General features: G+C 38.6%; 2 protein-coding genes across 2 annotated transcripts; both read right to left on the reverse strand.

Annotated features, from left to right (window-relative positions):
- Positions 1 to 97: 97 nt before the first annotated feature.
- pa2g4b (proliferation-associated 2G4, b) lies at positions 98 to 6,231 on the reverse strand. The gene is made up of 13 exons (XM_057320041.1): positions 6,029 to 6,231; positions 5,256 to 5,384; positions 5,068 to 5,173; positions 4,908 to 4,977; positions 4,727 to 4,819; positions 2,581 to 2,644; positions 2,427 to 2,505; positions 2,259 to 2,337; positions 2,029 to 2,162; positions 1,625 to 1,719; positions 1,287 to 1,414; positions 1,121 to 1,174; positions 98 to 915 (listed from the first exon to the last, which is right to left on the reverse strand). The coding sequence occupies exons 1-13, from the start codon at positions 6,114 to 6,116 to the stop codon at positions 850 to 852; spliced, it is 1,185 nt and encodes a 394-aa protein (XP_057176024.1). The 5' UTR covers positions 6,117 to 6,231; the 3' UTR covers positions 98 to 849.
- Positions 6,232 to 7,364: 1,133 nt separating this feature from the next.
- erbb3b (erb-b2 receptor tyrosine kinase 3b) lies at positions 7,365 to 26,304 on the reverse strand. The gene is made up of 28 exons (XM_057320238.1): positions 25,891 to 26,304; positions 20,958 to 21,109; positions 20,693 to 20,873; positions 19,881 to 20,000; positions 19,728 to 19,790; positions 19,494 to 19,612; positions 19,249 to 19,390; positions 18,662 to 18,775; positions 17,518 to 17,635; positions 16,333 to 16,406; positions 16,160 to 16,250; positions 15,010 to 15,224; positions 14,748 to 14,880; positions 14,563 to 14,656; positions 13,797 to 13,954; positions 12,901 to 12,954; positions 12,677 to 12,818; positions 11,602 to 11,721; positions 11,416 to 11,514; positions 11,125 to 11,310; positions 10,882 to 11,037; positions 10,426 to 10,501; positions 10,185 to 10,331; positions 9,987 to 10,084; positions 9,360 to 9,536; positions 9,128 to 9,199; positions 8,719 to 8,980; positions 7,365 to 8,577 (listed from the first exon to the last, which is right to left on the reverse strand). The coding sequence occupies exons 1-28, from the start codon at positions 26,162 to 26,164 to the stop codon at positions 7,703 to 7,705; spliced, it is 4,512 nt and encodes a 1,503-aa protein (XP_057176221.1). The 5' UTR covers positions 26,165 to 26,304; the 3' UTR covers positions 7,365 to 7,702.
- Positions 26,305 to 26,852: the final 548 nt, after the last annotated feature.

A 26,852-nucleotide genomic window follows, 5' to 3' on the forward strand; every position in this document is an offset into this window, starting at 1 on the left:
CGCTTTGGATAAAAGCGTCTGCCAAATGTTTAATCTGACAGCATTTTGATTCAGTTTCCACACATTAGAAAAAACACAAACCAGACTTCCATAATTTGGATTGTTCAATTTATTAGGTGTACTCTTACAAAATGGCAGGACAATTTGGTCAGTTAGTTTAGTCAGACAATTATTTCAGGATTCAAACCAGTAAGATGAAGGAAAATCTACAGCAAGAGACTCTGGAAAAGCTTTTGTAATTTGGGAAATATTACAAACATGAATGCCAAATGTTATCTGACAGAAACGGAAAGCTTACCAAATTGAATAACAGCACTTTCGTTGCAGTTATTTTGCTATATTCGAGCTGTAGTGAGGCATATACAAACTATAATAATTACTCCCAATTGACAAAAACTCATTACAAAAAGGCAATCTTGAACAGACCTAAAACAGGGACCCTATCTGAAATGACATAATCACACTTTGTAGCAGTGCTGTTTAATATGTGTCATTGTTACACTTTTATTGTTCATGATGGCTTTTACAGGGACAGTGAAACTCTTCAGAGGGTCAAAAGATCCCCAGTGTTGCCTTCTGTAAACAATTAGTCAGTATCTACCTGCTCATTTTATCCTCCCGATCATGAGTAGCAACTACTCCAAAGAGAAGCAACCAAACAAGAGTTTGGAAACTAAGTAAACTGTACAAACCCTGCAGCAGTCTTATATAGCTAATGAGGAGGTATTCAAATAGACAGAAGGCTTGGCCAGAAGGCCTCTCATTGGGGCAGGTCATAATTAGCTTTAATGTTTTTTTTCTTTGGGCTGTGCAGAGGCTATGTCAGTCATCTTGGTTGGCAGTGGGAGTCTATGCAGCAGCTTGGCTCTCAGCCTCCACTGGCTGTCCTGTAGCGCTCTCTGCATTTTTTGATGCCTGGGAACAAACAAAATTCATTAGATTTATAAAATCTAGATGCTAAATCTAGCTTAAATTTGGACAAAATCTAGTTACTTTGACTTGGCTAGCAGAATACCACCTTAACCAAAACCTTGACCTCTCATGATAAAAACTCATTTACAGGAGGCAATACTTAGAAGTGTGTTGTTTAAACCTTTTATTGTATTTAAGTTGAACAGACCTTCTTTTTCTTCTTCTTCTGTGCCTTGCGGCTGGCTGAGCTTTGCAACAAGGCCTGCAGAAAACAGAAGACTACATTTACCAACAGGCTAAATACTACATTGCACTAAAGAATCATACTGTTTAACCTTTTTACACCTATTCCCTTAATCACAATTGTTCCTTACCTTGAGCTCTGGATCTTGTACTTCTTGCTCAGACTTGTAAAGCTCTGGATCATAATGTCCACTGGTGATACGTAGAGGACCGTTGGCCATCAGCATCACCGTAAACTTGAACTGTGCTACAAATTCACCTTGAAGGAGAACAAACGTGAGTAAACAGACCATTACAGATCAAGATCTTCCATGACCCTGACAATGGCACCAAACTACCTGGTGATGACAGGATTTTTTATTTATTTAGGTGCTTGCTTGCATGGTTTTAACCTTTTCATCGTCATACTTAGTTGATCATTTCCCATATAAAATAATGAAATTTTATTACTGTAATACTTATGTCTCACCTTCCTTCTCATGCAGGACACTGAAGGGTTGAAGCAGCTCATGCTTGGCACACTCAACTACGCCTAGCCGAGCTTTAGCCTCATCCTCAAAAGCCCTGAAAGAGAGAAAATGTCAGACAAAATAAAATGTGATGAAGGACAAAGTTAAATATTTTTGGTTCAACACCCAGGGAGTGTACAGTACTTACTGATAAAACATCTACTTGAATGCATTGTGAAAACTTTGGATAAAAGTATCTGCCACATGCATAATGCATGTAAATATAAAAGTGACCTAATATATTGTAATAAAGGATTAACTTAATATTTTATACATAAGGTAAATATGTTAGTCTAAACTAAATTGCTAAACATAATCCATTAGTGGTGAGAAAACCATTAACAGGCCATCTACAATTCAATACCTTAGAGTGAATGGCATGGTATCAAATCGACGCTCCACCTCACTAAAGAACATCCTGGAAGTCTTCATCTTCAAGCCATACTGCTTGCTAGGGTCTCGCTTGTAAACGGTGGTTCTCTGGCCAGAGTCTCTAGCCTGCAGAAACAGTGATGTGATCAGTATTACTTGTGTTAATGGAGACACTTCAGGAACACTGACATTAAATACATGTAAAAAATATCAAATTTTCACCTTTCCCTCTCCAGTGCTAATGAGCACGTCCACAGCATACACCTCATGCACTTCAAATTCTGCCTTCTCATGGTCCTTCCTGAAAGCAAGACAAGGACAAAGAGCATCTGGAATTAAGGAACACCAAATCATTTTTATAGACCAAGATCTGACGTTTCATGTCCTCACTTTTGCTGATCACTGGGGTTCTGAATAATGGTCTTCTCTCCATCAATGACATGCTGCTTCAGTTGATGAGACAACATGCCTGTTTACAGAAACAATCAGGGCTTTAATACCTATAATTCAAATATAGTTAGCAGTTAGTTTTTAGTCAACTCACCCTCTATGGCTGTGCATTTAAATGACTGGGCAATCTTATTCCAGGCTTCTGTGACCTGAGTGTTCTGAGAGACCAAGAGAGAGACTTAAACAACAATAACTGATCTATTATGGTTTTCATAAAGATTCATTTAAACAGTGATGTGTCTCTGTGAATGACCAGTGAAACAAATTTAATAGACCATTCATTTGCAGACTTCCATAATGCATCCATAGAAACATGCCAAAAGATAACTGAGATTCTCAAGACTTAAGAAAATTCAGTACTATAAGAAAAAAAACTGTCTGGAATGCCTTTTGCCTTCTACAAAACAGGTGTTACATAATAGTAATTTAGGGTCAAAAATTTGGATTAAAAGCAAACAAATTCCTGACGAGCCCAATTAAGCTTTCCTAAATTGATGTCTCTCTTAAAAACATACAATTTATATTCAGGATACAAGATAAATATCCATAAGACCCAAGCACTTGTATACAATTTTAGGCCCAATTCAAGCATGAGGCGACAATATAATTTTAAGTGGAATCGTTAAAATATTTAGGCATAACTTTAACAAAAGACATCAAAACTTTATGAAAACAATTATAGACCTATCTGCAAAGAGGTTAAATCTGACACTACTACATGAAATTGGCTTCCACTAGATTTGAGTAGTCGCATAGAAATAATTAAAATGAATGTGTTACCACGGTTACTTTATCTTTTCCAATCCTTGCCTCTAGACATACCACAAAAACAATTTAATGAATAGGATGCGATGATCTTAAGGTTTGTCTGGAATGGCCGAAGACCAAGAATAAGGTTTAAGACACTGCAGTTGGCAAAAGAGAAAGGGGGGCAGGCCTACCTTGTTTTCAGGATTATTTCTATGCTGCACAACTGAAACCCTTGATATGTTGGTGTATACCAAGCTATGAGTCCAGATGGAAAACTCTGGAAATTACACAGATGGCCACTCCTCAGAAATCATGACTTGGAAATAGAAATCTAGCTGAGAGGAATTATGGGAAATTGAACGTCTGGACAGTATTTTCAGTCAAGCTATGGTTTAGGGTCCTGAGGAAACTACAATTAGAAAATCAGACAGGGCCACTGAAGTGGATAGCATACGACCCAGATTTTGCAGGATGCAAGATTGAAATATTGGGCGCAGAGGGGAATCACTTCGTATTGCTCGATCACCTCTAATGGAAATTAACTGAGTTATCAGGCATTGTCAGAGACATTTGTAAAAGCAAGATTTTTATAGATACCTACAAGTTAGGGACTATTTCAACAAAAAAGTAAAAAGTAAAGAAATATATGCTGATAACCTGATCACAGCATTTACTAACGCATATACAAATGGGGTAAATAAGAAGTTAATATCGAAATTATATGGATATATACAAATTAGTAAAAAGCATACCTCAAATTATGTAAAACAAAAGTGGGAGAAAGAATCTGATTCACAAATAACGGAGGAAGACTGGACAGATATTTGTGCTACACAGGCAAGCACACCAAATTCTAGATCTTGGCGAGAGTTTGGATGGAAGAATGTAATACGATTTTTTATAACTCCCAGGTTAACAGCAATACGAACAGGTGAACAGAGTCTGGGCCTATGCTGGAGACAATGTGGAACACAAATGGCTAACCATTTTCATATTGTCTGGGCATGTTCAAGAATACAAACTTATTGGCATGAATTAGCAGTAGAAATTAATTTGGATTTTTAATTTCTCACTCTGTACCTTGGAAAAATACCTGAAACTATTTCGGATAGTGATAAATATTTGTTAAAATACTTTTAGCAAGCAGCCGGAAAGCCATAACCCGTAAATGGTTCCAGAGAGACCCTCCAACAAGGGATCAATGGAGGGAAATTGTAAATGATATATTTGGTATGGATAGGCTTACATTTATGGTGAGACATAAATTGGACAAATGCATTGAATATTGGGTTAAGTGGATTATGTACACAAGCCATTGAGGATTAAAGTGATAATGTACTGGAAAATGTGTATGGAAAATGTACTGTTTTGACTTTGTGGTGCCCATGGTGACCTTCTGTTCTTTGTTTTCAATAAAAAAAGCGAACAAATTAAATTTTCTGCCATTATTCATGACAGATAACATAAAGATATGAGTCACTGTAACTAACCTGATTTCCAGGCTTAACCAGCCGAAGAGCAGCTTCTGCACACAAGTGGGCTGCTTTAATCACATCCGCCTTGCGTCCTGTCACAGGAGCATCCTAAAAAGTAAGCAAATGAATGCTTTATAAACATCACACTAACAGACCGAAGGACGAGTTCTGTGGCACCCAATAAAGAGTGCAATACCTTGGTCGCACCAATCACAAAGCTGTGAGCGATGTTGGAGATGAAGCCATCCACGTGCACTCCAATGTCGCTGTGTATACAAGTAAATAACAGTATAAGCAAACGTTGAAAACAACCTTAAGAAAATATATACATACAACAGCACAGAAAACAAACTCACATTTTAACCAATTCACCATCTTTAAGCGTGTAGTCGGGATCACTTTTCAGAGGTGAGAAGTGGCACACACAGTTGTTCACAGATACACAAGTGGGAAAGGCGATACCTGTTGGAAAAGTTCACCACATTTAAAAACTTCATATTCAAGATTTTAAAGAATATTTTCTGGTTGATAGACACATGTTCACCTTTCTTGATCTCTTTTTCCTTTTTGAACACCTTGCCCGTCTCAGCAGTGATGAAAGCATCTCCTTGCTCGCAGAGGCTGAGCACAGACACGCCAGGCTTGGCTGCTTCAATGACAGTCTTCAAAGCCTCTGTTTGAAAAAAGTTTGATCAAATTGAAACATTATATTCTTCCCCAACACATCTTGGAGCTCTTTCTAAACCGGAATCCTGCACCGTTATCTAGTCTAAAGGAGATCAATACACATTTAATCAGTAAGCATTTCTAGGAATAGTGGCAAAGAAATTGACTGGCCCGCAGACTGACGGTGGCAGCAGCTTGCTCAGCATTACTATTAAACTTAAAACTAGACACCAACATAACATATTTGGCCCTGTTTAAAAGAAGTTTATACATTATGAACAACAACGTGAGGACAATATGAAATGGCGATGATATGTCACCTATGATCAATTACGAACTTCAAAACTTGAGCACGTTCAGCGCCAAAAGTCGCTGCATTACAACTAACGTTAACGTTACCGCTAGCTGGCTAATATGCTAACATAAAAACACTTAACATTGCACTTTAGGTTACACAATGTCGGTTCTCATTGCAAATTATTGTGATGGCAGTCCAAATCAACAAAAAACAGGAAAAGACTGGCATTAGTTCCTATCTCACTACAGTTCCTGACACTAGACAGACACATGGCCGAGCAGCGAGCTGCACCGTCGCTCGGTCAAATTCAACCCTTAATCCCGCATAAAGCTAAGTAACAGAACCATTCTTACGATTTGCTATGTCAGCCCCCATCTTGTACTTGGTAACCACCAAGTCATCAGCAACGGTCTGCTCCTGCTGGTCGTCGTCTCCTGACATGGTTGTAAATAGTGAAATTCAAGGGGAACTCGTAACTTTTTTCCCTCGCTTCGCTCGTGGGATGATGGGGCACGCTTCACATCTCACATCCTGCGTCACCAGCACCAGCCAGCGAGCATCCGTAGAAACGTTCAAGATGGCCGATTGCTGTGACGCATTTCAAAATAAAAGTAACAGTAAGCGCACTTGAAAGGCAGACGTACATTGGTTTACAAATGGCTCTGAAACTTGTTAAAATAATAAAAGAATTAGATTTATTGGAAGAGAATGTATAGACCCCTACTTAATTCTTATTTTTTATTGTATATGTTTTTTTCTTTCAGAATATTTGTAATTTATTGGTTCTTGGTATGTTTTTTTCTTTCTTTCTTCATGTGCCTTGCTGAATCATTATTTATGTACATTTATCTATGCCATTATAGATGTATATTATGTTCAATATTTTCGATAAAAAGCAAAACAAAAAAAACATTGGTTTACAAATTAAAGGGATACTCCACCAAAAAATGAAAATTCTGTCATCATTTACTCGCACTCAAGTTGTTCCAAACCTGTAAAAAATGTATTTGTTCTGATGAACACAGAAAGATATTTGGAAAAATGTTAGCAACAGACATTTCTGGGAAATCATTGACTAACGTTACCATAGTATGAAAAATCATTGTATCCTTTTTTTGTTCTGTTGGACACAAAAGAAGATATTTTGAAGAATTTATGAAAGCAAACAGTTCTAAGGCACCTTTGACTATCATTTTAATTTTTGGTAGTGAATGACGATGTCCCAGAAATGTAAGTTGCAAACATTTTTCCAAATATTTTTCTTTGTGTTCAACAGAACAAAGAAATGTATACAGGTTTGGAACAACTTTGGGGGGGATTCATGACAGAATTTCTATTTTTGTGTGAACTTTTCCTTAAGTGACCTCTAAAGCACGCAGAAGATAATTACACGCCTGTTTTTATTAACACTTACAAAGGTAAATTTGTAGAAGATTGTCCAATTTATTATAGTTTCAAATCTGCCAAGACCTTTGTAATTTCACTGGGTTGGTGGGATAAAGTATTGGATGTGCTTGGTATTTGTTAAAAATGTGAAATGCTTGTGTAAAGATTTTGTAGTCAATTTTATTTTACAAAATGTTTTAGTATAACATAGTCTATTCCCCTTTGTGCATATGAGTACAGGTCTAAAATTATTGCATATTTCAGCACAAAAACAACATAACGTATTAAAAAGATGACAAACAATACATTGCATGATTTTTTTTATTGATTAAAAAATCAAAATACAATAAAATAGTAAGCTTAGTCATTATCTTGCAAAAAACAGACATATAAAACCTTAAAAGTTGGACTTTGAGGACGTACAAGTGGAGGTAGGCTGATCTTCAACAGGATAAACCATTTCATACTGCAATGACACAGCATTTCACTTAATTTGCAACAAACAAAAACATATAACTATATACTGTGTACATATGTCCTGAGAATCATGCTGGTTATGCCTTATGGATAAGTCTTTATTGTTTCCATTGTTCATCCATCACCTTGTTTTCATTTTTCAATAGAACTCTTTACTTCAGTTTTTACGTGCATACAGCATCCTGCTTGTGGAAAAGTCTGCTGTGCCAGTAGTCCGGGTTATCAAAAGAAGTGCTTTGCTCCTCTATGCCATTATACACTTTCATGCAGGACCTGAGACTGTTTTTTTGAGACTCTTCACCCACTACTGGCCTTCCTTTAACTGGAAGGTTCTGATACTCTGGCTGATCTGCTTCACAGCAAGGTTTCCCAGAAGCGTCCATGTCCACGTACTCACCATGCCGTGTATTGCTGTGAGAATCTTCCCTGGCCTTCCGTCTCCCGCTCTGTGTTGTTGTCAACCTAGGCAGCTCACTTATATTTTGGTAAACTCCTTCTCTGCTAACCGTCACATCTGTACTGCTGGTCCTCCCGTTTGAGGTTCCTACACTTTCCCCCGTGGTGTTCTGGTGGTGTTCTGGTAGAGTTTCTGTGCGTATGTCCATGTATTCATACTCTACTGCCGTTTCTTGGGGCTGCCTGTCCTCCGAAAGGTTTTCCTCCACAGCACTGCTCTGGGAGGGAAGTCTCTCAGAACGGTTCCCTTCATTACATGTTGCTGTTTCGACTGGACTGTCCCCGCAAGCTCCAGACAACAGGCTGTCTTCTTCAGGGGGATTAATGCCGTTATCCGACTGCTTGGTTTGTGTTGGGTCTGAGTCTGTTTTCTGCTGTAAAATGCATGTATTTGCTGGTTTGGTAGGGGAGGATTGTTTGTTCAGTAATGCAGAACTTTCAGTGGTGTCTGTGGGTGAAGGAGAGACCCCAAGGGGCTGTTTATGCATTAGCTCGTACTCTTGTGTGGTGTCTGGTTTTGGTATGGAGAGGGCAGACTTGGAGCCTCTGGATAACCTACTATGATGAACAGCGCTTTTGGAACCTAAGCAAGATGGCAGAGAAAATATATGACATAAAATGGCATGCATTGGAGTCCTTATGACAACTCTATTTGTAGGGAACAAACAAAGATGTAATGCCTTGTACCATATTTCTGTCTTATTACACTTGATTTATTTTGTACCTCTGTCTTGGTTGCGGGTGTCTGTGGGCAGCACGTAACCATTATAGTCCTCGTCTACACCCTCTAGGCCTGGAGAAAATGGATCCGAGGCCACAGACACACTGGTAGACATGTAGGCGCTGTCCATACGGCTGCGACCCCTGCGCAGGCTGCCTGTTTGAGAAGCGAGTTCAGTCATTTCAATGTCTCCCATTGTCCCCCTGCCCTCCGAGCACTCGGACTCTGTCCTCGCCGATCCAGTTCTCCGCCTCTGGGCTCGAATCTGTGTGTGAAACGCATCAATTCACATGATGTCACTTAATGTGATCTAATGCATATTTAAACTGTGATATAACCAGAGCACATTTGACTTTACTGCCTAAAGTCGTGTCTAACTTGCAGAATGTAGCACAATGATACGGATGCTGACCTGTCTTGGGTCGCCCCCGGGGCCAGGGGTCATGGGGAGGTAGCCCACTGGTGTTATATGGTCTGAGGTTCCCTGAAGAGAGAGGGAATGACCATGTTGGGTTATATTATCAGCATTGCATTTTTCAGAGTACTTGACAGTTTTTTATAATGATGCATGTTTATGTAGTGTTGTTGTTGCTATAGTCAGATGATAATGACAAACATAAACATGAGTATTGCAAACATCTCACCTTGTAAGAGGCCATACGGAGGCGAGAATGACTCCTGGCGGGTGACTGGAGGAGAGGAGGTGTGTCCAACCCATCCCCTAATACCTCATCATCTTCATCCTGCAAGTGTGTGTCTAAATGTGGCCCTTTAACATCACGTTGGTGGCTTTCATCTGCTCCATTACAATCCTGAGGAAGCTACAGAGAGAAACCAAAATCAACCATGAAAACAATCGTAACACTACTCAGGTGTCACTTTTTGAGCATCTTTAAAGGGACAGTACACCCCCCCAAAAAATTCTGTCATCATTTATTCACCCTCGAGTTGTTTCAAATCTGTATGAACACAGAAAGATATAGAAGTAAAAATTACGATGGTAGTCAAAAGAGGTCCAAGTTTGCTTCCCTACATTCTTCAAAATATCTTCTTTTGTGTTAAACAGAACAAAGAAATTTATAAAGCAATTTTTCCCTACTGTGGTAGTAATGCTGGCCAAGAACTGTTTGATTACAAGCATTCTTCCAAATATCTCTCTCTGTGTACATCACAACAAAGAAATTGATATAAATTTGGACCAACTTGAGGGTGAGTAAATGAAGACAGAATTGTCATTTTTGGGGGAACTTTTCTTTAACTTGATTTCTTACTTTTACCACAAGGTACCGTGGTGGATCCCTTGCCATTCTTGTGAATTCATTAGCCAGCTCTTTAAACGTAGGCCTTACGTTCTCATCAATCATCCAGCCTGGCGATAGAAAGAATTAAAATAAAGATGAAGAAAAAAAGAAAAGTGTTGTAACAGTTTGTGTATTATATCATTAAATGTTAATCTACTATTTTCTTACATTTGACCATGACCATGTAGACATCTATAGTGCAGATGTGTGGTTGAGCCAATCGTTCTCCCTTTTCAAGTAGACCTGGCACATCATGGGGTTGCATGGATGCATATGGTTCAGCTCCGCATGACATCATCTCCCATACAGTCACTCCTGGAATAAGAAAGTTCCTCTTGAATAACTCAGGGTTCAGAAATAGATGGATTCATACATTAGGAAGAAAGAGATAAATAGTCCTGGGACTCACCAAAGCTCCACACATCACTTTGATGAGTGTATCTCCTGAAAAGGATGCTCTCCAATGCCATCCATTTTATTGGCATCTGAAAAAATAGACCATTTAAATTGAACATCAGCAAATGCAATTTCTGAATGCTTTTTAATCCTTTGATGCATGAATGTTTGTCAACTTCAGTCAGGATCTTTTGTGTTTTTATTGCTCTTAATTCATTTACACATATTTGTCAATGAGATTTCAGCTGTATACTGAAGTGGGCACTGTGTCTTTTTTTAGTTTGAAGAGATACTGTTGCTGTCCACTTTAGTGGCTTCTATGCATGAAAGGGTTAATACTGACTTCTCAAAAAATGATCACCTGCCCAATATTTCAGTTTATAAATATCAATATATAAAAGAAGCATTCAGCATATAAATATCTTATTTCAGTCTAACTTAAAATTTAAGTCTGTGATGTGTAAATGACCTTGTGTTCACTGTACACATATTTCTTGTCATCTGGATAAAGCAGGTCTGCAACCCCGAAGTCTGAGATCTGCACTATGTAGTCACTCTTGAGAAGGACGTTGCGTGCAGCAAGGTTCCTATGGACTATGCAGTGCTCCTCGAGATAGTACATGCCCTAAAGATAAAAAATCATGGGCCAGTAAGTTTTTTGTTAACACTGACAAAGCCACAAACGTTTTATTAGTATCTCCAGCGATCTCACCTTAGAGATCTGCACACACCAGTTGAGCAGACGCTGGGGGTCCAGGCTGTCTTTATGTTGTTGAAGGTGTTGCCGTAAGGATCCTTGAGAGCTGAGTTGAGTGACCAACTGGAGACTTGTGCCTGGACAGATACCAAGCAGACGCACTATATAGGGGTGATCCAGGCTTCCCATTCCAAGCATGTGCTAGAGACAGAAGAAAAGTAAGAATCTGATGAAAAAATTACAAATTTTGAACATCTGTGATAAATAAATGCATGTATAAAATGTACGTGCAAGCTGGTGTCTTACATCAGTAATCTCTGTGAAGGTCTGCCGGCCACTGCGGTCTTGGATGGTCTTGATTGCCACTGGGATTTTTACAGAGTCTCCTTCAGGCATCCAAAAACCCTGAGGAGAGATAAAATAGGTTAAATCACATACCAAGTGCGGATTGCCCTGCCCAAAGGTAAACTCCAATGTGAGGGGTGTTCCAACCTTATTGACGGTGCCAAACACTCCATACCCCAGAAGTTTGCCCTTTCGCAGCTCTTGTGCTTTTAAAATTCGAGCGTGAACTTTTGTCCCCTTCTCTCCTGGATCCAGTGGCTCCATACTCTGTTTAAAAAGAGGAGAAAATGTGCATCAGATGATGTAAAAGGTGCATTGGCCCATTAAAAATATTTGGGCAACGCCCCCTGAATTTCATTGCATTAGATAATAAAATATCAAACCAGGTGATGTCTGCAAACCAATGACGTTTCTTAGACATTTTTGCAGATACTTTTTAACCAGTTGATCTTTCATAAAAATAAGTCTAGGTTTGATATTTTATCACCAAACTCGATGACATTCATACACATACCTTTTGGGGCCACTGTTTATATGCTACTCTCCATATTTAATATTTCAATATAACATGAGTCTGTATCATTTTTACAAATGGCTTAAAAAGGTCATTGTATAGGCTCTGCTATCTGCATTTAATGTACAGACAAATCATTGCACATACAAATGTGTGAGAACTTTAAAGGGGTGTCTTTGGTGTGTTATAAGTTGCCCATGCATGTATTAGACACGTAAAATTGCAAAAATTAAAGTGTCGGAACAAAAGATGCATTCTATCTAAAAGCGAATGCTCACCCAGACCTGCCTGAAACGCCTTGTGTAACCACACCCCCACAAATCCACGTCAGTTCGTGGTATGAGTTGACTAAGACCGCCCAAATGTATACGCAAGTAAGGTGGGCGTACCTGTCAGTACAATTGCTTTGGAACCTGATGTTCCAAATATGGTAAGAGGCGTTACATTTCCGTCACACGCTTGCAGTATTCGACCAATCACTACGCACTGGTTAACTGGCCAATCATAGCACACCTCGCTTTTCAGAGCGATGAGCTTTGTAAAAAATCTGTGCGTCTCAGAGAGGCGGGGCAAAGAGGAGATACAAACATGCACGGTATGTGGAAAATACAGCATTGTTGAACCTTAAATCGTATACACATCGCATTACACCTAAAACAAACGATAATATTCGTTTTAGCCATGTCATGACTCCTTTAAGTGACATACCTCACCACTCTGCAGGTACCTCCTCAGGGCTCTTTTACGGCGGATTGCCAGGCCTCTGTGATACAGCATACCTAGCACAAACAGTGCCAGGAGCACAATGATACCAGCGAACACAGCTACAGCTATACCTGCAATGTGGGAGCTGAGAGAAAGATACCTGGTAAAGGGAAACTCATAAAAAAACTTGAAGTTTCACATTAAAACCAGTAGAGGGTGATACAAACCTGTTAACTTGTCTGTCTGGATCTATACAGTCTCTTAGTGTTGGGCCTGTGCATCTGAAAAGAGTACAAGTACTACTGTCAATACTGTGTAATGATCATGGGCAAAACAGACCTATCAAATTTAACAGTTTCAGCAACTTATTATCAATGGTATTGGATATAAAGTAAACAAGAAAGTAAAATTTTACAAATGTACATTTCTGGTCTTCGCTATGAATGATTCATTGATGCATGTTATTTCAAAATATTTTTTTTTTTCATCTTCTTTATTCATCTTCTTTAACTTATTCTTTCCCTGGAATGACCTTGATGTGTGAGCTTTTGGATAAAGTTAACAAAGGGCTGAACACTGTAGCTGTTTAGGCACGGTTTTAATAAACAGGTCTGACTCCATTTCAGTATACAACAACATCTATTTAATGTCTAAGGGATAAAACTTCACTTTATGCGTTTTCTTACGCGTTTCATCTTTGTAAGGGTATCACCTCTCTAGTACATTCATTTTAAATTTTACTTAATACTTTTTCAGTACTTAGTAGGTTTTTCAGTACAAATATCTAAACATTCTTAAATCAAGATACATTTACCTAAATGAAAAATGTCTTATTTTTAAAAAATAAATATATAAATAAATGTGAGTTTATGCCCTTTATGTTTATGTTTCTTAACCCACATTGAAATAATTTTCTTATTTTAAGCATTAACTCACTTTATTTGGATACTTTGTTTGGAAGACTAAATATCATATATCATTTTGCTTCTCAAATAAACATATCTTGATTATGAATGTTTAGATATTTCAAATAGAATTTCAAAAATTCATTTGATCCAGTGTAACATTATGGAAATAACTTTGACTTTAACTTTAGCGCACATCAGTGTTTGTTTGAGCTTACCCTCCTGTACAGTTAACGTGACAGAGTTCACAATGACCCGCTGTATTCGGGTACTTAAATATGGTCTGACCCTTCTCCCCATTCACCCCATTGGGACAGCTGGAGACACAATGTGGACCATCCATCAGATGTGAACACACCACACACTGATCAGCACCCTGATGCAGAAATAAAACACAATAAGTTACATATAAATGGAATGAATAGTATAGTTCTGTCAGCCGCTGAGCACCTGCACTATGACACACAGTTCAGATGAATTTCCTTCTTTAATTAAGAGTTTATAATATTGAAGTATTGCACAATAAACATTTACAGCAAATAGCCTGCAAAGCCTGTCTGGCAGGTTACCGTAATCTCCAAACACAGACATTACACGGTACCTGTAGGTTTGATGTTTAATCGTGAAAATATTCTTGTTTACGTCATTAATAAACCCTTGAGCACTATCATACACTGTGCTGTGAGGTAGATGTCAAACAGGCACTGGTAAAAAAGACTTGGAAACCTTAAAGTTGAACTGCCATGTAAGCAGGGAAAAATTGTTAAGACAAGTGTGACGAATCTGAGCTGTGCTAGTTTCAAGAGGACACCCAGAACTCATTATTTTATCTGCAAAAGGGACACAACCCACATGATCGTTCAAGTGTTTCAAGAGTCACATGCCTAAAATGGTTTGAGACGTTGACAGATGCCAAAGATGCCATTCAGCTATGTTGAGAAAGACAGGAAACAACTAAAAACTGAAGAATATGGTGTTGCGTACTTCTCCATGGCAGGTTTGTTGCCCATTTTGAGGTAGACACTCAGGGTGACAAGCAAGACACTCTCCACTAGGTGCTGTGAACTCCCGCGGCTCACTGTGGACACACATATTTTGTGAGCCACATTGATACGATAGAAGACGTATGAAGATGAATGAAACAGCATAAAGACTGCATCCGGACTGACCCAGTGTACAAGTTGCAGTGCGCCACACAGGTGCCATGTCGACTGTGATTCCTGCACGACAAACACTGCTCCGGTCCCTGGCCCCAGCATCCTGCGTCCGAACACAACGGGTCACATATGTGGCCCTCTGCTTCTGTTTACAAAACACAGACATAGCAAATGTTTGTTTGTGTGCAAGTTAACGACGGATGACAATATAATAAAACGCACATGCGAAATAAACAACACGTAATCCACGGTCAGGGGGAACAGGATGTCTCACCACATTGGTCTTGCGGTTTGTTGTCCTTGATGTCGTTGTTAATACGTCTGCGCAGCCGGCGGCTACCGGTGAAGATCTGGATCCAATCGACGGTGTGGTGATAGCATAAGTTTATGTTGTTACTGATGTAAACACTGCCGTCGCTGACCTCACGAAGAGAACGTAATCCAAGAGATGTGAGGGAGGGAATCTTCATCACCAATAAAGAGAAGGGTCTAATGGAGTGAGACAAAGAATAAAATGAATAAAAAGAATAAACATACACAGCCAAAGTGAATTCTTTTGAGAAGTTGTCTGTCACCATCCCAGAGACCGGCAGCGCCAGACGATAGCAAACCAAAGCAGATGAACTAATTATGAGCCCCATCAAGAGTCAGTTCAAGTATCTGCTCAAACATGCTTTATTATCTTGACAGTAACATTTCACAACTTATACAGCTGTCATTATTTGGCACCCGCAGTAGGAAAAAAACAATGTGAATGTGTCTGAGGAAAAAGTTGACGATACATAGACACCAGCTTTTAGACAGTTAGTAAAGCAGCGGTTTGTGGGTTGCAGGGTGTACATACCTTTTAGTGCTGGGGACAAACATAAGCAGGTAACATACAAAAACACAGGGGACAAAAAACAATGGTGAGACGCATGCACAGACTGTTAAACTGCAGGAATACAAAGCAATAAACACTTAGTGGAGAGAAATGCATATTGGATTAAATAAACATATGGGATGTGATTGGGATATGACAAAAAATGTGAGCAAATGCATACTTAAAGGGCCAGTTCACAAAAAAATGCTTGTAACCAAACAGTTCTTGGTCACCATCGACTACCATAGTAGAAAAAATGACAACGGTAGTCAAAAGTGCCCCAGAACTGTTTGCTTTCCTACATTCTTCAAAATATCTTCTTTTGTTTTTAACAGAATCAAGAAATGTATAAAGCAATTTTTTCTACAATGGTAGTCAATGGTGGCCAAGAACTATTTGGTTACAAGCATTCTTCCAAATATCTTTCTCTGTGTTCAGGAAAACAAAACAATCTATACTGATTTGGAACAATATGAGGGTGAGTAAATGAAGACAGAATTTTCATATTTGGGTAAACTGTTCCTTGAAAACACAAACTCACACCTCAACACATTAGTCTTACTTGTGCAAAGATCTTCCCTGAATAGTAGTGAGACTGGAGAAAACGGACAGATCATTGAGCCCATCAGGCCAAGACTGAATATTCAAAATACCTACAATTCACAAACACAAAACAATACTAAATAACTAAAAAACTATTATGAACAGAAAAATCAGTCTAAGCCAATATCATACCGGTAATTTCTTTGACGGTGTTAAACACTTTGAGTTTCTCGGGCTCCAAGGGTGGTATGTTATGATAGCTGTCTCTGCAGAATAGAGCAGAGCTGAAATTAGCATAAGCAATCATAGTAATGGGCTCCCTGTCGTTCCTCATATGTCCAATCCGCTCTCTGTTTATTTCTCAATAAATAACCTGTGATATGTTATGGAAGATAGTCAAAGAATGGGAGCTGAGTGTGTGAATCACATGTTAAGGCCTCATTAAAACCTGAGCTGACATTACCGGGGAAAGGTCAGGAATATAAAACATATCAAGATCTGAGACAACCTATAACAGACTGCTTCCACAGGTGCTATAAAAGTGTGCATGTATATAATACAGCAGCCTAAAAGGGTAAGAAAACACACACGCACACTTATCTATCTAAATGAAGACATTTATAGAACTCTATTGTTGTAATATACAGCTAGTAATTAATACTACAATATATATATATACAGTATATATATACTGTATATGTGACCCTGGACGACAAAAAGGGTCTTAAGGGTCAATTTTTAGAAATTGAGATTTTTACATCATCTGAAAGCTGAAGAAATAAGCTTTCTATTGATATATGGTTTGTTAGGATAGGACACTATCTGGCGGAACAACAACTATTTACAATGCTGGAATCTGAGGGTGCAAAAAAATCAAAATACTGAGAAAATCGCCTTTGAAGTTGTTAATCTGAGGCACTGTAGCAGGCCATCCACTCACAAAAATAAAGTTTTTATACATATACAGTAGGAAATTTATAAAATATCTTCATGGAACATGATCTTTACTTAATATCCTAATGGTTTTTGGCAAAAAGAAAAATCGTTAAATTTTACCCATACCATGTATTTTTGCCGATTACTAAAAATGTTCCCGTGCTACTTAAGACTGGTTTTGTTGTCCAGGGTCACATATACAGTATGTATATACTGTATACTGTATATACTATAACGTAACCCTAACAAAAAGCTTTTAAAAATGATTTGATGAAATTTGTTTTTTTAACAAATGAGGACATCCCCAGCCCCAAAGGGAAGTTTTGCTTGGATTTGTCAGGTTTTGCTCACTTTTGGGTTTTGGACAAAATATAGTTAGTGGGTACACAAACACAATAAGAAAAACAGCCTTTATGACAGTGTTTATTATGCAAGTCTTACCCTTTGATACCCAATATCAGAAAATGTAAACTGCCTTGGATCTTGGTACAGTTGATAAAGCTGTCTATGTTACTGGAGTCCACAGTCTGTCTGTGACTGGCTCCAGTGCCGTCACATACTATAAAGAGAGAGAAAGAAAGAAAGAAAGAAAGAAAGAAAGAAAGAAAGAAAGAAAGAAAGAAAGAAAGAAAGAAAGAAAGAGAGAGAGAATATAGAGCAATATGTATTATCAGTAACACTCTGTGCCATACAGAGCACAATACAGTATGTGTTATATTCTGCAACAGAAGACAATAGGCTCATCTGGTGTGAAAAAATTCTCAAAAGGATATTATGATAAATTGTGTCCTTACACTACTATCGAAAAGGTTTGAAACACGTGACTGAAATGTTTCTCGTGATCTCGAAAAGCTTTTAATCCGGAGGTATATGTTTAAAGATCCAATGTGTTGTTTTTTGGAGGATCTATTGACAGAAATGTAATATAGCCTACTTTACATAACTGTCTTCAGAGCTTTTTCTTTTCAAAAGCAAAAACGTGACGACATCTTAGTTCTGTGTCAGCCTCCGTAGTGCTTCAAAAGGGAGGGGGAGTATGTTGTTGGTTGTAATTTGCAACCTCACCGCTAGATGCCGCTAAATTTCATACACTGGACCTTTAAATGTTAAATGTTTGAAATATTTTTTGTTGACAAAAATATAATTGTACAATACAGTAATTTCATCCATTATAAAACTTTTATTTTATTTAAACTTTTAAAGTTTTATTAAAAATCTTTTTTAAATGAATGACTAAATAATGAAGTAAAAACAGCCTATAAAAGCCCATAATAGATGCGGATGTGGAAATTTCTTCAATATTGTTCAAAAAGCTTCAACACCTCAAGAAGCTGAGTGATAAAATGCCAAGAGTACGATTTAGCAAATTCAACGCACAGGGTGGCTACTTTAAACACACTAAAATATAACAATTTGATTTCTTTTGGATGCTTTTTTCACAACATAATTTCTATAGTTGTGTTATTTCATAGTTTTAATGAATTTACTATTATTTTAAAATGTGGAAAAATACAAATATAGAATGAGCAAGTGTTTCAAAACTTTTGAACGGTACTGTATGTGTAAATCATGATAGACACTTTACCTTTGGGGCACAGGCCAATGCAAGGTTCACACTGTTTAATGTCATTTTTCTCTTTTTCTGTTTTCCCAGGAGGGCAACTGCTCACACATGCGCTGCCATCCACAACAAAGTGTGCTAGAAAAAGAGAAAGAGATTACTCAAGAATACATTAATAGCATCATATTCAAGTAAGTCTATGAAAAGCCCCTGACATAACTCATTTTGGAAACTCACTAAAGCATTGTTTAAACACATAGCGAGTGTGTTAACTCAAAGCCACAAAGTATAACAGACTGCTGTGGTGTGGCAAGGGTTAAACCTGTGTCACGTTTACAATGTTGTTAATTGTCCTCCATGGATACGCCAGTGCAGTTTCATTCATTTTCAATGAGCCATATCCTTCAAATGCCTCATTGAACTCATTCACGGTACGATTACAATCATTTACTAGCTTTGCTCAACCCGGGTTCGAACCAGCTTTGTGTTAGTTACATCACCAGGCGACTACTCCAAAATAAAACGATCACTTATTTTCTGGCTCATGCATAACTAAAGGGCTCCTTTTCTGATTCTTTGCCATAAGATGAGCAAAGTGAGTTATAACTCACCAGGACATTTGGGAACGCAGATTGAACCAAACTGGTACATGGCTTCAGAATTGGGCTCCAGCTGAAAGGTCTGTCTGTTGTATACCAGAGGCCAAGGGCAGTGAGGGACACAGGCACCTGAGTGATTGACATGCCGACAAGCCTGTATCAAAGAAAAACGTGTTTAAAAAGTGTTTTGCTCTCTGATAATAGATGTGGAGGATCTTGTGCGGTGACGGCATAAATGCAATAGTGCCAACACTCACAAAGCAGTCAGTGTCCCTTGGCCCAACGCAGCCTCCAGCACACTCTGTATGGCAGCACTCATTGGGTTCGGTACCAAAACAGTGGCCGTGGCACTGAGGCGCACACACTGTTTTTGTCACTGTAACATACACAAACAAACTTCAGCATTAGCTTTGAGACGCATTCTGTTTGCATGATTTGCTATGTATGATTTTACGAAAACTCATAACAACATATGCATGTCAGTTACTTACATTTCTGGCATTGATCTTTGCTTGGACCCCAGCAGTATCCTCCACATGTAGGATCACAGCGTGCTGTATACATTCATTTTTATTGCATAAGTTAAAGTAAATTAAGAATGTGATTCATGTCAAAATACAATTTAATTACATAATGACACAAACCTTTATCTCCATTGTTTTGGATCTCAATGCGAGCATCACTGTCTCGGACAATGTCCTGCCATTTGATCGAGAGACTCAGGTTCTTGTTCTGGACGATCTGCACTCCACCTTCCAAGATTTCTGGGATTTCAATAAACACAAATCTGATTTATTTTCCTATGGAGAATGTAGAAAAAGGCAATCTGATCTTGGACGCAAAACACACTGTGAAATCCCTTGCAAAGATGTTAAACAAACAAAAACGCTGACAAGAGTGTATTAAGCATGGAGGTTTACAAGAAAATCTCACTTCCCATAAAGAGAAAAGTAAACAGTGGTTAGAAGCGATTCTTCTGGGAATGCTGGCATACTGATAAAAATTAGCGTGGACATATGCGTTGTCTTAAGTGCGCCTCTGCTGATGTACCAGACAAGTCTGAACAAGCCTAACGGTATAAAATATGCATTATGATTGATGTGATGTACAAAACACAGAGACGCTTCTGCTGGTAGTTCTTTTGAGTTTCTCTGTGTAAAGCATTCTGCCCCAATGAGTGTCATGGGTGTGTATGCAGATGTGGCAGATTCTTCTCCTACACATTTCTGCAATCTCCGATTGTCAAATATACCGCGTGACAGCGCATGTACTAATCTTCCACATCTATTTGTTTTAAAAGTACAGTTTAACAAGACAAGTCTTAAAGGAACTTCCTTAAAGCATTCCTTTTATGTTAGACAAGACTGCCGTTGTGCACTTGGATATAAACATGTCACTTATTTTTAGGCCTTTGCTCCTTTTCCTTTACTTTTATTTCTATACAGTTTCGTCTTACCTGTAAGGTTGGTGAGACCCAGACTTTCCAGGCCATGGTGGCCCTCAAAGTTATGAAATACAGAAAGGGCCCATTCTTTTTCATACAGACTGCTCCCGCGAATCACCCTGAGCTGGTTTAAAGGAAGCCGGCTGAACTGGTTCATAGCAATGAGGATGTAGCCTGTGACCTCTCTGATACTCTTGAAGAGATAAAGCAAAGCATGATTATGTCACATCTCATGATTTGATCGGGCTGTATTGTATATGCAAAATGATTCTCTTACCCCAAGAAAGGAGAAGTCGAGGTTATCCTCCATCTGTGTGATCTCAAGGTTGCCAATAACAATCTCACATCCGGTGTAGCGCTCCTTTAGGTTGTTGTAGTGTTGTGCAGGGGTGCCTGTGGAGCTCAGTGCATTCTTGGTGCCTGTGCAAACTGGTGGGAATAGAGAACAATGGTAACAGAAACCGATGCATTTAAATGATCGTTTTAACTACTATTTACAGGCATGGTTCCCCCAAAATGAAAATCCTGTCATCGTTTACACATCCTCATGCCATTGCACATCACTTTATTTCTTCTGCAGAACACAGAAGAAGATACTTTGAAGAACGTTGGTAAACAAACAACACTGGCCCCTATTGACTTCCATTGCACGGACACAAAACCACATTTCTCAAAATATCTTCTTTTGTGTTCCACAAAAAAAGAGTCATATACAAGTTTGAATAACATGAGAGTTAATGAAGATTTTTTTTGAGTAAATTATTTATCACAAGCACCATCCAAACACATTCAATTGTATATAACCGAGAATATTCCATATATCGGTTGTGCATTACAGCAAAACAGAACTTTGCATTTTTTTCTCTCAAATTTCAAAAGAACAGTCACGGAAGCCAAATATAGTCCTATTGAAGTGTCAGCATCCACACAAGGCACCCACTCATAGCTCGCATAAAGACTTCATGCAGTGGCCATAATACAGGGTCATTAACATAATGAGGGCAAGGTCAGAGGTCACCGAGATGCCACAGAGTAACTACAAGAAAACTGAAAGTCCACAACTAAATTTACAAAGGGGAGAGCATGAGAGCTTCAGACAGAGATGGAATTCAGGGTCACTGGCCTGAGGTGCAAATCATCATTACATCCGCTGAACTCATTGCTAAAGTGACACGACACAAACAAGACTCTCTCCTTTTTTGCGCTCTCTTTCTCATTCCTCCTCTCTCTTTATATCTCTCGCCCCCTTCCTGTGCCTCCCTTCAGCACCACCTATAAAACACACCGAGATTTCCCTGACTGTACTGTAAGTCATAACTCTTGTGTGTACCGCAGTGCGTCTGCAGACTGGCAGGATGGTTCTCCTTAAGCACGTGTGTACTGTGTGTTCTCAAAGCTCTGCTAATACTGGCTATGTGTCTGGTTAACTACTCCTTAAATTATATTGACAGCCTCAGTGTTAAAAGCAATTTTGAAAAATGTGAAAATTTGTATACCCGTTAAAGCACATAAAACATATTTCTTCTTTCAAAGGACAGCCTTTCTGCATTCATTTTTAGATGCGGGGAGCAGTGGCAAGAGAATCGAGCGTGCAATTCTATTGATGTGGGCATTTTTTTGTCATAGGGGTTATATGGTATAGTTCAGAGACTGGCAGAGTCTAATGTTCAGCTGCATATCTGGAGCCTAAGGCTCTATCTGGCTATACGATCTAGAGGGGCATTATTAATGAACAAAGCACAGTATTGTCACTTAGCTATAAATGTGCGGCTCTGTTAATGTGTAGCTGTGATTGACAGTGACTCTGTGTGTGTGTGTGTGTGTGTGTGTGTGTGTGTGTGTGTGTGTGTGTGTGTGTGTGTCCAGAGCTGAGATCATGCAACCAGACAATAGGATGAGTGTGAGCGTAGTACTCCATAAAAGGGGAGGGGGCAGTTTCGGGAGGCAGGAAGACATAGGGATATAATCTATAGATGGTTTTTCAACGGACACATGCGCCTGGTCCTACCTTCTGCTCTGTGTTTGTTGATCGGTCAGGCTAGTGGCTAATAATATAACTATTTATATTTTATAAAAAATGTATAAATATTATTTTAGATGAATACAGTATTCTATTGTATAATAATAAACAATTTGTAAAATTTTATTGTATATTAATCTTATTTAATAAATAATGTCTCGTGTTACTTTGTCGCATTTAAGTTTAGCCAAGTAACGGTGACCCAAAAAAATACTGGACATACTTTTAACTTGCTAGCTAATGTAATTGACTTGTTTTGACAAGTCAAGCTTGTTATCAGAAATAATCTACAGGGACACTATTCTTTGCGGATGTGTACCGAAGGTGAGTTTGGGCCACAAAAGCGTGCATGCGCAGTAACATTTGTTTATGTTGTTGCTTTGAAACACATCTATAAGTGAAATACATCTACTGCTGTCAATGCATGAATACTTTTACTACATTAATGCATGAAATGTGTAAAGTGTTCTGCTTAGAGAAATTGCAAATCTCGTATATCTAAATTCCCTGTTTTTCAGGAAATGGAAAAAAACACTGTACTGTTTAAATGATTAAACACTGTGTAGTTGACGAGCACTTTTTAATACTTTTAATTGGTTAGATATTAACAAAACATAAAGCGTCACTGATAATAATGATTGGTGGCCTGACTTTTTTTTAAATCATGAAATATGGAGATATGAGGTTTCATAAAGACAGCAGCGATATGCACTTCATGCACGTTAATTGGGTAAAAAGTGCATGCCATATCAATGCCCACTGTAAACATCTTTAAAAGATGTGATATCTATAAATGTGGCCTTTTTTATTTCTTGTTTCTAAGATATAGGTTACATATTGGCTCATGTGCTTTGAATGTTATCTGTCCAAGAGTCTTACCACATTAATGAATGGAATTTCAGTGACATAGACTGCTGAATGAAATTTGAGAAACACCCTGGTACAAAGGGCTATGCAGACATGTAAAAGTGTACACACCCACATGACTTGTTCATATTTGCAGTCACATAGGTTATTGTCTGGATAGCATGCACGAATTCACACAAACACACACGTATATCCATAATGCCTGGACACCAATAATTTATGGATTCATTCATTTCTGTTCACTGACACACGTAATCTTGAGTCAACAGCACCACAGACATGCAGCGAGAAGTGGCCTTTAAGGAACCTATATTAGGGTGAATCCAGCAATGCACAATGATTACGGTTGAAAGAGGTTTAACAGCTTGGAATCAAGGCGGAGACTGGCCAGGTTTGACAGATAGAAGAGTGAGACAACAAGAAGTGAAAGAATCCATGTCATTAAATAAAGAGCCACAGTGAGACAGTAAACGAAAAAACGGCAGACTTCCAAAACATACACCCACACCTATTCACGTGAACTTCTGCAAGTACTGACTGCTCCAACTACAAGCCATCAATGGAAAGCTGTCATTGGAAAGCACACATAGTTTTGATCTCTTTGCTTAGATATCTGCTCAATGAAGTGCTGCATTCCATATTCTGCCATATTAGTCTATATGCACAAGCTCACAGGTTACTGTTTTATGTTTCGCCATCAGGAGATCTTTTTATTAGGTCATTGCTGATGTCAACCATTTAAACCTTCCTCCATCTTGGCCTCATTGACAGGTAAAGGTGATTAACAATATTAACTTCCATCCAATCGAACCACATGTGCGCTCGAAAGAGGTGAACTTTGGAGCCGTGACTGGGAAGGAGTGATGGAAGAGTGCTTTACGATATGGCAATATAGCCTCTCACCTTATGCTTTTATAGCTCAGATACAGATTAGGGACGTAGCATGACTGGTGGCAGTACAGGTGATTGGGGTGGGTCTTCTTGTTCATAAGACCTGCATTGCTTAGAGTTCATTAGAAAATAAGTAATTGTGGGGAAACTGTTGTGGGAAAGAGCTAGTTGTATCCTAAAGCTGTTTAAGGGAAAGCTGGGTTAATAATTTAAAGAATGTTGATGCGTTAACTCAACATGAAACTATTTAAGTGAAACGATTAGACTGCATAACAAAAGACAGGTGAGTTGGCCCACCTGTTATCTGATGAGATTTTCAAACAACTATTCATACAGAACACCTCACGTCATCCCCATCCTATTTCTTAGTGCCAGTCAAATGTTATAAACACAATGATGATCTGATCTAGGGTCAGTGCCAGTTATAACCTACAGGTATGTGTAGAAACCAGGTTCAATGTAAGCCCTAATGTTGTTACTTAATCAAGTAGTCATGACTAAACATTACTTCAAATTATGGGTATTGGACGTATTTAATTAAAGATCCCTGCTGAAAAAAACACCAGAAACATCACAGAATTGTATCCATTAAAATACCAGTATGAACCATTAGCTTTTCCCAATAAAACCATTACAAAGTTACTTTTTGTAGTGCGTTTTGGGTATTCCAATAGGATTTCCTTTTATTCTACTGGTTCCCATCCGCCAGATAACATCCCACCAAAAGAATCCATCACATACCAGTAGACACCATTGTAGTTCCCATTATAACCATTACCAATACAAATAGCTTTAATAAATTCAAGTGAAATTAACTTATCAGTTCAAAATGCATTGAGGAATACCCATAAGTCCTTGCACCTGAATATTTTGATTATTTATGTTTGGTCAAAGTATAAGAACTACATCAAGTTAAGTGAATATACTTTTTTCAATAAATTGAGGGAAGGCATTAACTAAGTCAACAGAGTAAGTCATCTTATTAGGGTTTATGTGTATGTGACATAGGTATTGACATTATGCAAAACATTTTTACTATACAACATAGTACATATTTATAAGTGACTAGAAGTGATACAAACTAAATGACATAAACGATGAAAAAATTTAAGTTAAATGGTATAGGTCTATATGGATATGTCACGATAAAAGACTGATGCCTATTATTTGCCAGCCAATCTGTTTTTACGCAACCCATTAAACCTTTTTTACAGATGGAATGGGACCAAACCTAGAGGGGACTGAGGGGCAAAACACATGACTAGAAAATACAACAGTTAATTTTTAAACAAGCATAATTTTCAGGAACTATTACACGTGGCAACCGCATTTTTAACCCAAGCAAGTCAAATCATTGGAAACCAGTACGTTTTACACTGTAAAAGATATAAATACCATGTGACATAAAACAACTTAAACACTCTAATAGTACCTTCTTGTGTTTGTAAAGTGGCCGGCTGGAGTACACACAGAAACATGAGCGCGCCGAGCACGAGCACCTGCTGTCTCATCTTGACTCGGATCGTCTGGAGCTCCCACGAGCGCACATGGGCATACCAAAAAACCGGATAAAAACTGCTCCGGTGGTTTTTTGATAAAAGATGAAGAGTGTACAGGTAAAACTCCGATTGTCCTAAAATATCTGCAAAATATCCATGAAATTCCTCTGCTTGTTTCTTTCTCTCCCTGCCGCCGGTCCCCGTCATTCAATCCAGTTTGTATGTGATCTAAACGTTCCGTACCTCTTCCATCGGATTTTCCCACTTCTGATAACAAAGTATTTACGGGGTTTAAATGAGATTAGGAGACAACTAAAAAGGAAAAGAAGTTGAAAGTATGACGCACGCGCATCACCACTCCCTCAGTGTACACTTATAATGTTCAGTTTTGGACTGGCCCGAATCACTGCATGCACGCGCTTCTCCACCCAACCGCCTGTGACTCACTTATATTTACATGCAGTAATCAGCATTCTTTAAGCACGTAGCCAATAGTTCTGGTAATTATTTAAGGGTAATAATTCTGCAGGTATCACTCAGACAAACTCATGTCTGCTCCGTCAGAAACAGTTTTATGAGAGGGTCGTCATTTGCAGGGGGTCTTGCATGGGTTTCTTGTTCACAGTGAAGAGAATTATTGTGCTCTTGTGTTAGTCCCCCCATTGATGCAATTAGACCGAGCTGTCACAAAAGGCACATTGTCGAAGGGTTTGGTGACTTGTGATCCCGCAGCAGAACTTGTCTGATCTCAACAGACTGTCCACTGTACAGTGGTAAACACGCTCGCGTCTGAACCGAACAAACGCGTTAACGCGCATTAAACGAGTTTCCAGATCAGCACTACTGACTCTTATGGCACGCTACATGGCGTATGCTTACAATTCTTCGTTATCTG

Source organism: Triplophysa rosa, linkage group LG21, assembly GCF_024868665.1.
Source record: "Triplophysa rosa linkage group LG21, Trosa_1v2, whole genome shotgun sequence".
NCBI classification, from domain to species: Eukaryota; Metazoa; Chordata; class Actinopteri; order Cypriniformes; family Nemacheilidae; genus Triplophysa; species Triplophysa rosa.

Excerpts from the sequence above, each read along its gene's own strand:
- pa2g4b (XM_057320041.1), bottom strand. The coding sequence starts at position 6,116 with ATGTCAGGAGACGACGACCAGCAGGAGCAGACCGTTGCTGATGACTTG. Across the intron at positions 5,385-6,028 it reads GGGGGCTGACATAGCAAATC|AGGCTTTGAAGACTGTCATT; the intron begins GTAAGAATGGTT and ends TTTTTCAAACAG. Across the intron at positions 916-1,120 it reads AGAAGAAGAAGAAAAAGAAG|GCATCAAAAAATGCAGAGAG; the intron begins GTCTGTTCAACT and ends GTTTGTTCCCAG.
- erbb3b (XM_057320238.1), bottom strand. The coding sequence starts at position 26,164 with ATGACGGGGACCGGCGGCAGGGAGAGAAAGAAACAAGCAGAGGAATTT. Across the intron at positions 13,955-14,562 it reads AACAAACCTGCCATGGAGAA|GGTGCTGATCAGTGTGTGGT; the intron begins GTACGCAACACC and ends TTTCTGCATCAG. Across the intron at positions 9,537-9,986 it reads CACGGTACCTTGTGGTAAAA|CTTCCTCAGGATTGTAATGG; the intron begins GTAAGAAATCAA and ends TTCTCTCTGTAG.